Genomic DNA, 12,779 nt, shown 5'->3' with positions numbered 1-12,779 from the left:
TAAGTCTCATCATTTGAAAAAGGTGAACTATTTTGTTTAAAATTTCAAATAAGCTCAATTTTAAGGTAAGACATAAGGAAAATTTTAGGAATCCGCTTTTGAGAACTGGTTGGTGACTTTAATGAATTATAGGCAGAGCTATCATTGTCTGGGTTTGATGAGGGAAATTCACTTTACAAAAACTGAGAAGCTGGTATTTTATTCTAGCAATGGCAACGAGGAGTCATGTGATTGATTCTGCAGAAGTGAGAGAGATGTGTGTGGACTAGGCAAGAGAATAAAGCCTGTGAAATCAAACTGAAGATACTTTTTGAGAATTTATTCCAACACTTCAATTAATAGAAAACTGAGGTAACCCTAACAGGAGCAAAACTCAACTCAATATTGCAGAAGGAATAAGAAAAATCACCAGTGAAATCATATGTCAAAGTACAACCATATACCATTCATTCTTTAAAACTATTCAAATTTGTACACATTTCCAAAAGAAAGATTGGCTTTGTTTGTTGGCAATCCACAACTGTTTTGAAAGCACCACTGAAACTCGTGTACTGTAACAGAGTATGACATGACTAAGAAAGACTCAAAACCCTCTCTGATCTCATTTGAAGCATGAGAACTTAAAATTGGCATTGCTAATGCACAGGCCCCCAATGTACATCAGGTCTCATTTTTGTATGCTCTGAATTAGCTTTGCATAACCTTTTCACTACAGATTTGTAGATGCCAAGGTGTCCTAGCCTTGAGCATGCAGTATTAATTAGTACATAGGAACAAAACATATTTATAAAAGACAACATTTTAAAACGAAGTGTGCTTTCTCTTGGACCTTTTACAGTCTGGAGACGATCTGCAGTTTGATCTCAGACAAACTATTTCAGCTTCAGACAAAAACATTTGGAATGTCAAGAGACTACTGAAAGTTCTTACAACAGCCTTATGAATATTACTGTTATAACTCAGTAAAACCCATTAATGTTTCCCATAACATTGAATCTAAACATGCATCAGCGTGAACCATGATTGATAATTCCAAGTTGCAATATGGCCATATATTTCCAGATACTACAGAAAAAAATGGCTGTGGTCATTCACAACATAATATTGCACAATGTAGTATAGAGTGCCTCTTTTTTATATGTATAAGGAAATTCCAAATGTATGATGAGACAAAAGCAGATATATTTATTTGAGTGATTGATAAGACATGTTAAAGCTACTATTTAAGAAAGTAAAACTTGATTACCAGATAAGAAAATCTTTTTGGAAATGCTTTCTCTTTTCAAAACATTGTACAAATTCCCTGCTGACAATCTTATAGAACACGTACATGCTGCAAAAATTAAACATACAATAGGAGCAATGAAGAATTACCTCAGCTTTCATCACCACTTCACTTGATTGAAACTGTTCTCATGTTCCATTAAGTATAATAATATATTTGGAAAATGTAAATAACCTAATTACATTTTCTTGTTTCAAGCTGCCAGGCACCAGTCATATATCGCAGTCGTATAAAAAGAAGATCCCTGCCCATCTGCAGCCAGCTCCAAAAGGGAACTAACTTAGAACCTGTGATTAATGAAGAGAGAAAATCAGAAGGATGTTGTTAGAAAAAATGAGCATTGGCAAGATACAAATTTAAGTAGTCGTGAACCTCTGCATTCTCAGCACATTCAGCCCCACAACCCAGACCTTAACATTAATAAAAATTTATATTGCGAAAGTTATTGCTTTATAGTAATTACATTATACCACATGTGGGAGATTCTAGTTTGCCAGCAACACAGTAATTCCACGTATGTCACAAGATGCATAGTCCTCTCTGTGACAAGGCTTTTTTCACGTAAATAGGAACCTGAATACCAGTAATTAAGCCAATGATTTCTTAGCAACTTTGGAGAAGAGGATCACCACATCGTCTTACAGCAATAATATGAACGTGCCAATCTTCAGGCAAGGTAAGGAACCCACACTACGAAACCGAGCCCTGTTCCATCTCTGCTAACATTTGTGTTAGGTGCAATACATATGTGGAACTGCATTAAAAGAAAACATTTCTTTTCTAGTAAAGTTGGCTTAGGATGTTCTCTACTTGCACCCTTCATCACCACTGCAGTTCACTACACTTTCTGTTGTTCAGGGGTTGTGTTGAGGAGAAGAGATTCAGATTAAAAAAGGAAAAAAACATGAAAGGGAAAAAAAGAACTGCATTTGATGTGAGGAAGTGAGCAGAAGCAAGCAGTACCTCGGAAGCTGGCTTTGCTATGAAGAAGTATGTATGGAGCTATACTTTCCAGTAACAGAGACCTCCCTACGGGTCTGAAAGAACTTCATATCTTAAGAAGAGAGGGTGCCCTAGAGGAAGCCTTAATAGGCGGGCTGAGATTTTTGGAAGGCGAGACACAATGAAATGGAGTGGAATCAATAAACAATGGTGGTCAGACTTCCTGCACAGTGTTTTATAATTGCAATATTTTTGTTAATGCATTACAGCAAGAGGACATGCCGAAGTAGTGCTTTGTCCCAGCAGTGTAACTACCTACTTTTGTCTCCAGTGGGAGTGCAGTTTCTCTCCCTTGCTACTCCTTCACCCATTCTTCTGTACCATGTCACAGCAGAAGGCTGGCAAGGACATGAAATTCAAAATTTGTATGGAAAGGTGGTGTGTTATCAAAACTGGGTAAAATATGGGAAGACCCTCAGATATTTTATTCTGGATTGACACATAATTAATCTTACAAGAAATGTAAACAATTTTCCTACCTTCAATTTCAGTCCAGTTGACAGCAACTTCTGCTATAGGTATTCTCAAGTGCTGAGCTATATAAAGAAGTTCCACATCAAACGCCCTGAAGAAGAACAGGAAATAGCAAATACAGACACATTTATTTCCAGAAGAAAGATGGTGGCACTATTAATTAAATCCCTAGCCTGATTTAAGGAGGTTGGTGTTCAGTTATGAAGTTGACACCAATGCTCTACAGGTCAGATGCACATGAAAGGGAAATGAATTTCCCCGACTGAACGGCTCAGAACATAGCCAATATACACACAGCAATACTTCACTGCGTCCGGTTTCTGAAGGTATAGGTCATGCTGTGTTCAGACCACTGCTCACTTTTCATTCTGCCACAGTCATGATTTAAACATTTATAAAGACCAAGCAGTCAAACGTGCAGTGTCAACCTACATCTCTAGTTGTTTCATCCAAGGGGACAACTACCTGCTGCGGCTTTACACTGATCTGATGGTTTCTAAGTCAAGACTAAATGCAGCAGCGCAGAAGTGAGAAATGATTTATGTTACTGTGCATAACAGAACCCGAACAACAGCTGTACTGTAGCCAGTGACCGTTAATATACAACACAAAAACCCTCTTGAGAGATCTGTCTTTTTTACTGGCACAATTGTTTGCAGGTTGTGCAGCAAAATGCGTTGGGGAAGTGATCCTGCTCTAAGTCAGCTGCCCCTCCCTGCCCAGTTTGTCCCAAATACACTTTAATCCTCTCAGTTCTCTGCACAGAAAATTGTTTGTGTTTCATGCTTGCAACTGCATGCTCCGGTGGCCCTTCTGGATCTGAGACACTGAGGCTTTTGATATTAGAAAAGTGTTTTGGCAACAACAGCTTGTAATGCTCATATAGAAATCAGCATATGAAACTACCAGTAGTTGCTATTGACAATGGTGAATGCAAATCACGATTATGAAGATCCTGGTTAAATTTCTTAGATTTACTGATTGCTGGGTCTTTTCTTCCCCTCTCTTTGTAGTCTTCAAATACTAGTAGGGGTGTTCTTATTCCTTAAATAAGTTCCAGAACACCCAGAATTTAAGAATTTAAGGTAAACTGCCCCCTGCCCTGCCCTGCCCCCCCCCAATAAAAAGCTTTTTAAAAATACTAGTCTGTATCGGAAAAAACTGTCAATGGCCATCCACATCTGATTTCTACTAGATGCAATACATATTCAAACAGCGAGTTTTTCTCCCAGGGAACTAACCCTTGAAGGTTAAGGAATTGGAAATGTTTTAGCCAAGCTGTTGGTAAGGTTTCTAGTTTGAAGTCAACAGAACAGATGTTCCAAACCAGCTTACATAGGTCTTGAAAACACGGCTGTGAGGCAGTCAAGTACAATTCAACACTATTCCACGTTTTCTCTCAATAACTTTGTAAGTTTAGAGTCTCCTTAAATTCTCATTGCTAAGTCCAAGACAATTTTCTTTTGAAATGAAAAAAAAATAAAATCTTTTGCCACAGAAGAAAATGTATGCAATAAAAAAATAACATTTTTTGTTCATGCTTCAAGGGTTGCTTGAACTGAGGTCATTGGCAACCCCATTTAACACTACAGAAAGGGTAGAAAGGGACAGACAGGTGATCCAAGAGCAGGCAAAAAGACATACTTTAGCAGGTTTCTCGCCAAGTTCAGATGTTATTTCCTTCTACTTCAAGCCACTCTCTCCTTTTAAGCAGTGCAGTGCATTTCTGCAAAACTATTAATGAATGCAACAACAGAAGTCCACTTTGAAATGTGCCCTTAGGTATGATACATACATGTAGGTTCCCACTGAAGTACAGACCACAGCACGCTGGCTTGCTGGTGAAATCATTACCAAACACACATCAACCTGAACTTGCACTGCACGTGGATGTTACAGGAGAGCTAGTGACATCACTCTGGACAGCGTTAAAACATGCAAAGGCAGCATAAATGGAGGTTATCTACAGAGACTATAGTTATTGCGTATAGGGAATATAGAACCACTTTGTAAATCTGATTTTGATTAGGACACAGACCTTTTAATTGTCACAAAAAAGTTACAGGAATAAATGTGGGGTTTTTTATTTCAGTGAACTGAATCTGCTCCAAGCAGCCTTGCCATTTCACTGTTTTCTTTAAATGAGGGTTGCATATTATTTTATTAATAATGCCATGGTCTCTTCTACTGAAGTTGTATTATTTAATTTTTTGCTGATATTTTACATTTGTAAGCCAAACCCCCCATGTATTCACCTTTGAATGTTTATGAGTCATGTGTATTAAGACTAAATCTGATTTTGTAATACTACTTAACTGACTAAAAATCTTAAGAGACAGAATAATTGATTAATTATACTATATGAGCTGCTCTAAAAATATTACTACATAACGTATTAGCCTAGTGAACTAATAGTTATTTGCAACAATTCCTACGGACAACCGATTCCTGGAATATCAGCATGTACATCACAGTAAAACAACATTCAATAGTACGGTGAACTACAGCGCTCAAAGTAAAAGATTAAAAGCACAGGAATTAATCAGGTTGAACACCAATATTGTTACATGTGGTTGCAATCTGTGTAACAGTGAACATATCCTGAAATTAAAAAAACCCTATTCAAAGCTGAAAGGAGAATGACATCCGTAGCATACTGCTGGGATACCTTTTTTCATCCCCCGTTCCCCACCACCTTTCAGTACACTTCATACACATACTAGAATAGTTAATTGGGGAATATAGATCACAGTGTATTCAATACACCGATAGTACTACGCCCATACTGCAGATCACCAGATCCAGATGGTACAGAAGAGCCGTACAGAAGTTTCCATAGTCAGGATTTAAGCACGGGTATGTTAGCTGGAGCCTACCCTGGAGGAGACCAAAGCAACACCAGCGGATGAGTTGGTGAGTGCAATACGTGTGTTTTGACATGAAGCCATTTGTGACTAGTTAACATCTGACAGAACCACTGTTAGAAATAGCAGGGAATTATTCACATCGTGTACTTCAATGGATCCTGCTGCCGCAAGTGAAAGTAGGTGCCTCTGGGGAGGGGGGACACAGCTCAGAATACCTACGTTTGGCTCCAGCCTGAACGAATTCAGGCTCCAAGCTAAGTATCCAAGGTTAGACGCCCAAAAATAGATGGTGCAAACAATTTCCCCAGCTATTTCTAATAGTGGCTCCATTATGTGTTCATTAACACAAACATGAAGTGTGAAATACAGAAAGAGAAAAACTCCATGTGGCTGTGTTTACGCTAAGTACTACTTTTGGTTAAGTTACAATTTAAGACGATGCTGGCTAAAATTCAGTTGAATACTAAGTTGGTAGGTGTTTAATTGAATTAAACTGCATGCTTAAAATGCCTCAGTTTATAAAATATCTATCCTGTATTTTAATTGTTCTGTATTTTAAAATTGCACTAGGACTCTTTTTTTTGCTGGTCCAATATGAAGTGTTTCAAATATCAAAATTAGGCCTTCAGTTATACTGTTTTAACTGGAATTTAGGACTTTTCTACAGCCAAGATATGTTGTTCCAGCAAACTCTTAATGGACAGAGAAAACTTTCAATGGCCAAAGAGGTCTAAGAATAAAATAGCATGTCAAGAGGGTTAGACTGCCAGTACTGCTCTAGCTGTACTGGGGCTTTTGAAAGTCCACATATGTCTGCCAGGAGCAGGATTTTTTACAAGACAAAACAGACATAGTTATAGCAGCAAAATATTTCTGCTTTGATTAGATGTTCATAAACAATTCTACTTGTTGTGCACACAACCAGGAAAAAACAATTCATTCCACTGCTCGTGTCCGTCTACAATGCCAAAGGAGTGGAAAAAAAATCCCTGTAACAATATGAATGCTCATTTTTCTGTAATTTTTCTAGAGACTCGCATTTAGAGATTAGTGACAAACTGGAGAAACAAACATTAATTTTTTATATTGACCTTTCAAGTTTTAAATGTGAAACAGCACGGCTTGTTCAGCGCACAAGGCAATTTTTATAGACAAAAGTAATAGCAACGATTTGATCTAACCAGTGATCTGCTGAGTTATGCAATATCATTATAAATTGCCACTTTACAAAAGTATGTCAGTCAAACCAGAACTTGGATTATGTTTTGAATTTCCCCTCTTTTTATCAATATTCCAGTTAGGACAGTATCTGCTGCTATGTCTAGTTCTTCTAGGTATGGAAAGACATTTTCTAACTGGAAGAAAATTTATGATTTTTTTTTTTGTAGTCAAAAGAAATTAATGACCAAATTTAGGGTAGGAAAATTCTGCCAGTGAGACCATTTAATTTTCCAGCTTTCCTCCTGTGCATTAAAATTTAACATAAACAGTTACATTTCTCAGGTCAAGACTGTAGATGCTTTTAGAGTCTGAAAGTGAGTTATTCCAACCTTCTCTATTATGTTTTTAAAATATCCCTTTTAATTTTCTTTTAACTTTTAATTTAAAAAATGTGCTGCATCCATTTCAGAAAAATAGGCCAGTGGTGTAATCAGATTCAGAACCTAAAACACAAAGCATATGCTCTCTGTTCAAAAGGTTGCTCTCATTTCAAACTAATATCAAAACTTTGCTATTTAGAAAGTAAATTTGAAGAACGTTTGGTTTGTATTTGTATATACACAGCCAGCTCTCCAAAGGACAGCTAAACAAAAAAGTCAACGAGAATACTCACAAAAAAAAAGCTAGTTTAGGATGTAAGCGTGATTTCTTAGTATCAAATATACAGTTTCCAGTTTCTATTAATTTTCAAATGCCTTCTAACTTTCAGGCTTAGATTAACAAAATATTCTGGGAAATATCTTGGTCTTTCTTTAAGAAGTGTTACATGATCTTTATCATCATAATGATAAAACAGTATTTTTCCTTGTATATTTCAGTTTGCTTTTAAGATTTCCTAAATATAAGCATCTATAAATCAAATTCAGCACAGCAAGAAGAAAACTGTTTTCTCAGTTTTTTTCTCAGTTTTCTAGTATTTTTAACATTAAAGAGGTGCTATTCAATTCAATGTCAACTGGAATAGAAAGAGCATGAAGAAAGCAAAAAAAAGTAAAGGTCTAAGCAATTAGTTTTTCATTCTTAATGCAGCTGATATTGGGTTATTTCCTTATGACTAAAATAATGTTGAAGCTGTCAAAGATGCACATAAGATCATATAAAGGAAGGTCTTGATTTTCTCTCTTCTTTTTCATACAAAAGGTGAATATGGAAACACAAGACTCCATTTTATTGGTGGTGCTGGTGAAACACTGAAAACACCATATGCATTTATTTCTGGTGTCTCTCATAGCTATGTAAGTATGGAAACTTAGGAATCCTTCAGCCCCTCCAACCTGGCAGCAGGATAGCTATGTTGTTTACATTGACGTATCTATTACCAGAGTGTAAAATGTTCAGCTGCCAAGAAAGGGACTGTACTCCTAACACTTGCTCTTTGAGTTCAGCCTGCTGAGAGACATAGAAATAAAACCTGTATTATTTCTTGAGTAAGTACTGCTCTGCCTTTTGGAGCAGTATTGACAATATCCAGCACTTCAGGGCAGTCTCCTACTGCCCAGTGCTAATTCAGCACTTGTGTTCTTTTGTATGCAAAGACAATATGGGATTCCTTTATCCGCAAGGAAGAATTCTCGGGGCTTTTTGTCTACAGAAACAACGGGTGCTGCCTATACAGCCCAGAAAATGAGCTGTCTTTGATACAGAATTGCTTCAGTAGTTTTTCTTTCAGGGTTTACTGAATAGTTTATCCTTTTGATGCAGTTCAGGCACCAGCAACCTGACACGTTTTTTCCTACTTATTACTACACTACGAGTCGAATTTACCCTGCTGAACTTCAGTCATCTACAGGAGCAATAGCTCTTTCTGCGCAAATTGCCTAGAGTTTGTTTATAGTCGAGGGAAGGAAACAGGCATTTGTCAGCTGCACTTCATCTGGCGTATTTTAGAGGCCTGTATTAGGATGAAGTGAATCATACCCTAAAATTGTCCCTTCTATTGTCTAAGAAGGCAGGTTAGATGATAAGTAGATGCAATGAAGCAAATCCTGTCCATTGTGTTTGTGTATTTATATCCTAACTGAGCAGTAAGCTTAACAGCTCAGGGCAGGAATTAATCAGGTAGCCAATTTTATAGCCATTTTATATTAACATCATGAGTAAATATGTTATGTATTAATGTTTAGTCTAAATATTTATTATGTCCTCACATAAGAATTCACTTAATGCTGTAGTACCTCAAAAAATCTGAGCCTGACAAAACTTGAGCAGGCAGGACAGATGAGGCTTCTGCAGAAACTGAATCGTGTGCACACTCTTCAACAGCTGGCCACATGCTCTGGTTCAGCAGTGGGGCAGCCCTCGACAGACCCAAGGACTAGGGTGCAGGCTCTCAGATGGCTTCTATCCTACTAAATGCTGCTTATCTGTCAAATATTCCCCAGCACTCTCCTCCATTATTACCAGAATATCTGAGCACTGACCATGCTGAACTGAATTCTTCTTTCAATACCTAACAGAGCTGCACTTCACTAGTGGGATTTTAAGATTCAAAAAGAATTAATTTCTTCAGATGTCAAACAGCCCCAATGCCACGATGCAGAGGTGGTAATAAACCCAGATTTCAGAGCCTTTTGTCCAATATCAAGAGAGTGGTTTCTCTGCAACCCCCTGCTGATGGTCTCAGTACGAGTAAGTTGTTCTGTAACCCAGTTAGGGACTCACCATTGTTCAAAGTCAGCAGAAACATAACACTGACTACTATTTCTTCCTCTTACATCTTCATTTCATGACATGTACAAAGCCTCCATGGCATAATGTCTAACCAGTTTTTATTTTCCTTTTTACACACATGCTATGCAATGGAAAGACATCAGGGGCCAGTTTTGTTTAAAATAAGAAGTTTCCATTATTGGGCTATTTCAGTTTCTTACATTACGACATACAAAGGAATCCAATGTATGGTTCTATGGGATGAATGTTTGATGTACCTGTATCATTTCCTACTGCAATTATCCCAAATGTCTGCACACCGCAGACACACCACTTACGACTACCATTTCCTTTAATATACCCACTTTCCCCACATGCTTATACCTCCCCACCTCCCAGTCTTCTTTCCAGGCATTACAAATATTAACTGGGAAAGGGGTAGTACTCTGTTTTGTGCACTGAAACATTAGCTTCCAGTTACACATGCTGAATGGCTATCTATGAAGCTGATGATAAGCAACTTTTGAGCCCATACTGTAATTTTTTCCTTCAGCAGTGGCAATAATTTGAATTTCTCTCCTCTGCTAGGTTTTCAGTTGCCACAAAACTTGCCAAAGCTTTCCATCTTGAGATCTCTACTCTTCTGTCAGATTTCATTGAAATTAGTAAGTGTGAAAATAAAGGCAGGGAAGTACAGGGACTGTCTGAAAGACAGAGGAGGATAAAAGTAGATAATATATTGCCTGTTTTGGCAGAAAATGAAACCAAATAAACTCTGTTGTTGTTTCAGGCAAATCAGTGACTTGGAAGTATCTGAAGAGCTGTTTATTGGACGAACTTGAGTTATTCTTTTCTTAACTAACAAAACAAACATTCTTCATCACTAACCAGTAAATTTCACACACACAGGAGAACACTTAGGGGATTAGTTTATGGATTACTGTAAATAGAAGAGCAAGAATAAAAGGCTAATTTTATAGCAGCACATATAAGCACAACGAATTAACACATCAAGACCTGAAGATCCGGTGTGTTCCACACCAGCTATACAATTACTATAAAGTAAGTTAGCAACATCCCTTTGTCACTGCCTCTGTTCCTGAATAATGGGGTACAGATGACAATGTACAGCACAATTTTTTTACTCTTTCATTCCTTTGTTGCTAAATAATCTGAGTAGCAAGAGAAAGCTTGTTAAGATTTTTTTTTAGTAAAAAACCTGAACATTTTACATATGTCCACCTAGTAAGTACAATTGTATTCAAAATCTTCTGTTTACAACAGAATAAGATTGAAGATTGCATTTTTACAGATTGAACTGATTATCCTCATCCATTTATTCCAGTACTACTTCTTGAAGCCCTTCATTTAGAGAGTGAAGTTAAATAGGGTGATTTTGAGATGTGCACTTCTGAGCCATGCATACATGTTTAACCATGTATTTAGAAAATTCTGGTATATGAAATTTAAAGAACTTTATAGATTAAGTTTGGTTTTGGAGGTAGCAGCAGAAATCATGTTTCTGGTTCAGCTATAGTTTTCTTTAAGGCAATAAGCAAACCACTCAGCTAAGGAAAGTGATTTTGCGAACGCTGACTGCTCACAATTCCAGATTCAATTGAACAGAAGCTTCACGTTCCGCATCAGATTTGAGCACGCAAACACTACCTTTGCAAACCCATTCTGGAAGAGCAGTATAGCTCAACTATCACTGCCAAAGCTCAACCTAAAACTAGATGTATTGGAATTGACTAGGACTGCGGGATTACACACATTTTCGTATGAGAACATTGTTCAGTAATTCTGTTGCCTGTCAGCAAGCAGTAGCCCATGAGAGATTTTCTTGGATGAAGACAATAGTTTGAAAATATTTGATTATACTTAATTAAGCCTGGGGACTGTCACCATCCTTTTCAGCAATAATTGCGGTGTAGGAAACTTACAGAAATTATGGTATTTGCGTGGAAAAAGCGTTTCAGTCCCGTAACAGTAGTCATGACTGCGTATCACTCTCATAAGGGAACTGTTCTAGCTAAATCATAATGAAAGAGAGCTCTAAAGTAATTCAAAGACTATGCATCATTTTCTACTGTCTTGAGACAGTCAATGAGATCTATTGGTAGTTCTCTCATGAAATATTCTAGCAAGAAAATAAGCTAGGACTAGGCATTTCCCTTCACACTGAGCCTTCAACAATTACAAACGTCAGATATGGATTTTAGGTAAAATGTTTTAGTTAAACAGCACTGAATTGTGAGGTTGTAATGCATAAAAATATGCTGATAAAATTTTTGAATAGGATTAGTAACTCAACTTTCCTTATTATTATAAAAGCTTTTCTCAATTTCTTACTCTGCTTGCATGGCTTGTATGTGTAAAAGGAGAAAGGACTCTTAGAAATAGGGAGTAGATTCCAACACAATCAAGAATTGTTCGTTTGGGATTTCTTTTAGAGGTGAAAAGATGACAGAATAGTTCTTTGGATTTTCTTTTTCTTTACTCCCCTAATCAATTACCAGTTGCTCTGACAAGGCAAAACCAAAATGTCCTACTTCGCAGTATTACACAACTCTTTCTATACCACGTGCCAAAGTAAAATGGACTTGCAAGGAGTCAATTGTTGCCACCCAAAATCTCAGCAATGTAGTCTTAAAATCCTTCTTGCAGTTTATGTTGGATACTCTTTTAAAATTAAAACTTAGTAAGCCCATCTGTTCCCCTTCTCCCTATCATCATGAGTAGAAAAAATAAAATTAAATACTCAACTATTTTGTAAAGTATATCTCGATAATAAAATAGAATTCCTAGCAAATACCAGGATATTTTAGCATAACAAGAAATCTAAATTGCCAAGCAAGTAGTATTATAATTGGCTAAACTGAGCAGCTACGACTTATACACAGACATCACAGGTTTCATAGTAGCTGCAATATTAAAATTACTTTTTCAAAACCATGTTCAATTAGAGAAAAAAAAACAACCACCAAAAAATAAAGAATTTACCAGCGTTCTATATGAAGAGTTGAGAAGGTCCGCAAGGCAGCTTCTCTGGTTAAAAGCTTAAATCCGCACTGTGTGTCCCTGATCTCTTTGACACAGAGAAACCATACAAGGAAGTGGAACCCATACATAAGAAGAGTTCGAAAGTAAGAGCGCTGTGGACAAAAGGCAAGAAGTTAGATGGTTTCATTTAAGCGATGAGTGAAGTGTTTGAACAGAGCTGGCTTATGGGACAAAAATCCTGTTTCATGATAGCTTTCAAAGTTTGTAAACTGTTTTTG

General features: G+C 37.1%; 1 protein-coding gene across 2 annotated transcripts in view; it reads right to left on the bottom strand.

The window, feature by feature from the left end:
* Positions 1–304: 304 nt before the first annotated feature.
* ALG5 (ALG5 dolichyl-phosphate beta-glucosyltransferase) overlaps positions 305–12,779 on the bottom strand; it is a 23,766-nt gene continuing 11,291 nt past the window's right edge. For both annotated transcript variants that reach the window (XM_075050544.1, XM_075050545.1), the window contains 3 exons: positions 12,502–12,653; positions 2,767–2,852; positions 305–1,572 (listed from right to left, as the gene is read on the bottom strand). In XM_075050544.1, coding sequence (XP_074906645.1) covers positions 1,460–1,572; positions 2,767–2,852; positions 12,502–12,653 — 351 coding nt within the window. In that variant the 3' untranslated portion in view covers positions 305–1,459. The remainder of the gene's footprint in view (positions 1,573–2,766; positions 2,853–12,501; positions 12,654–12,779) is intronic.

This window comes from Buteo buteo, chromosome 18 (assembly GCF_964188355.1).
Source record: "Buteo buteo chromosome 18, bButBut1.hap1.1, whole genome shotgun sequence".
Classification (NCBI taxonomy): domain Eukaryota; kingdom Metazoa; phylum Chordata; class Aves; order Accipitriformes; family Accipitridae; genus Buteo; species Buteo buteo.
This window is presented reverse-complemented; position numbering and strand designations above follow the sequence as displayed.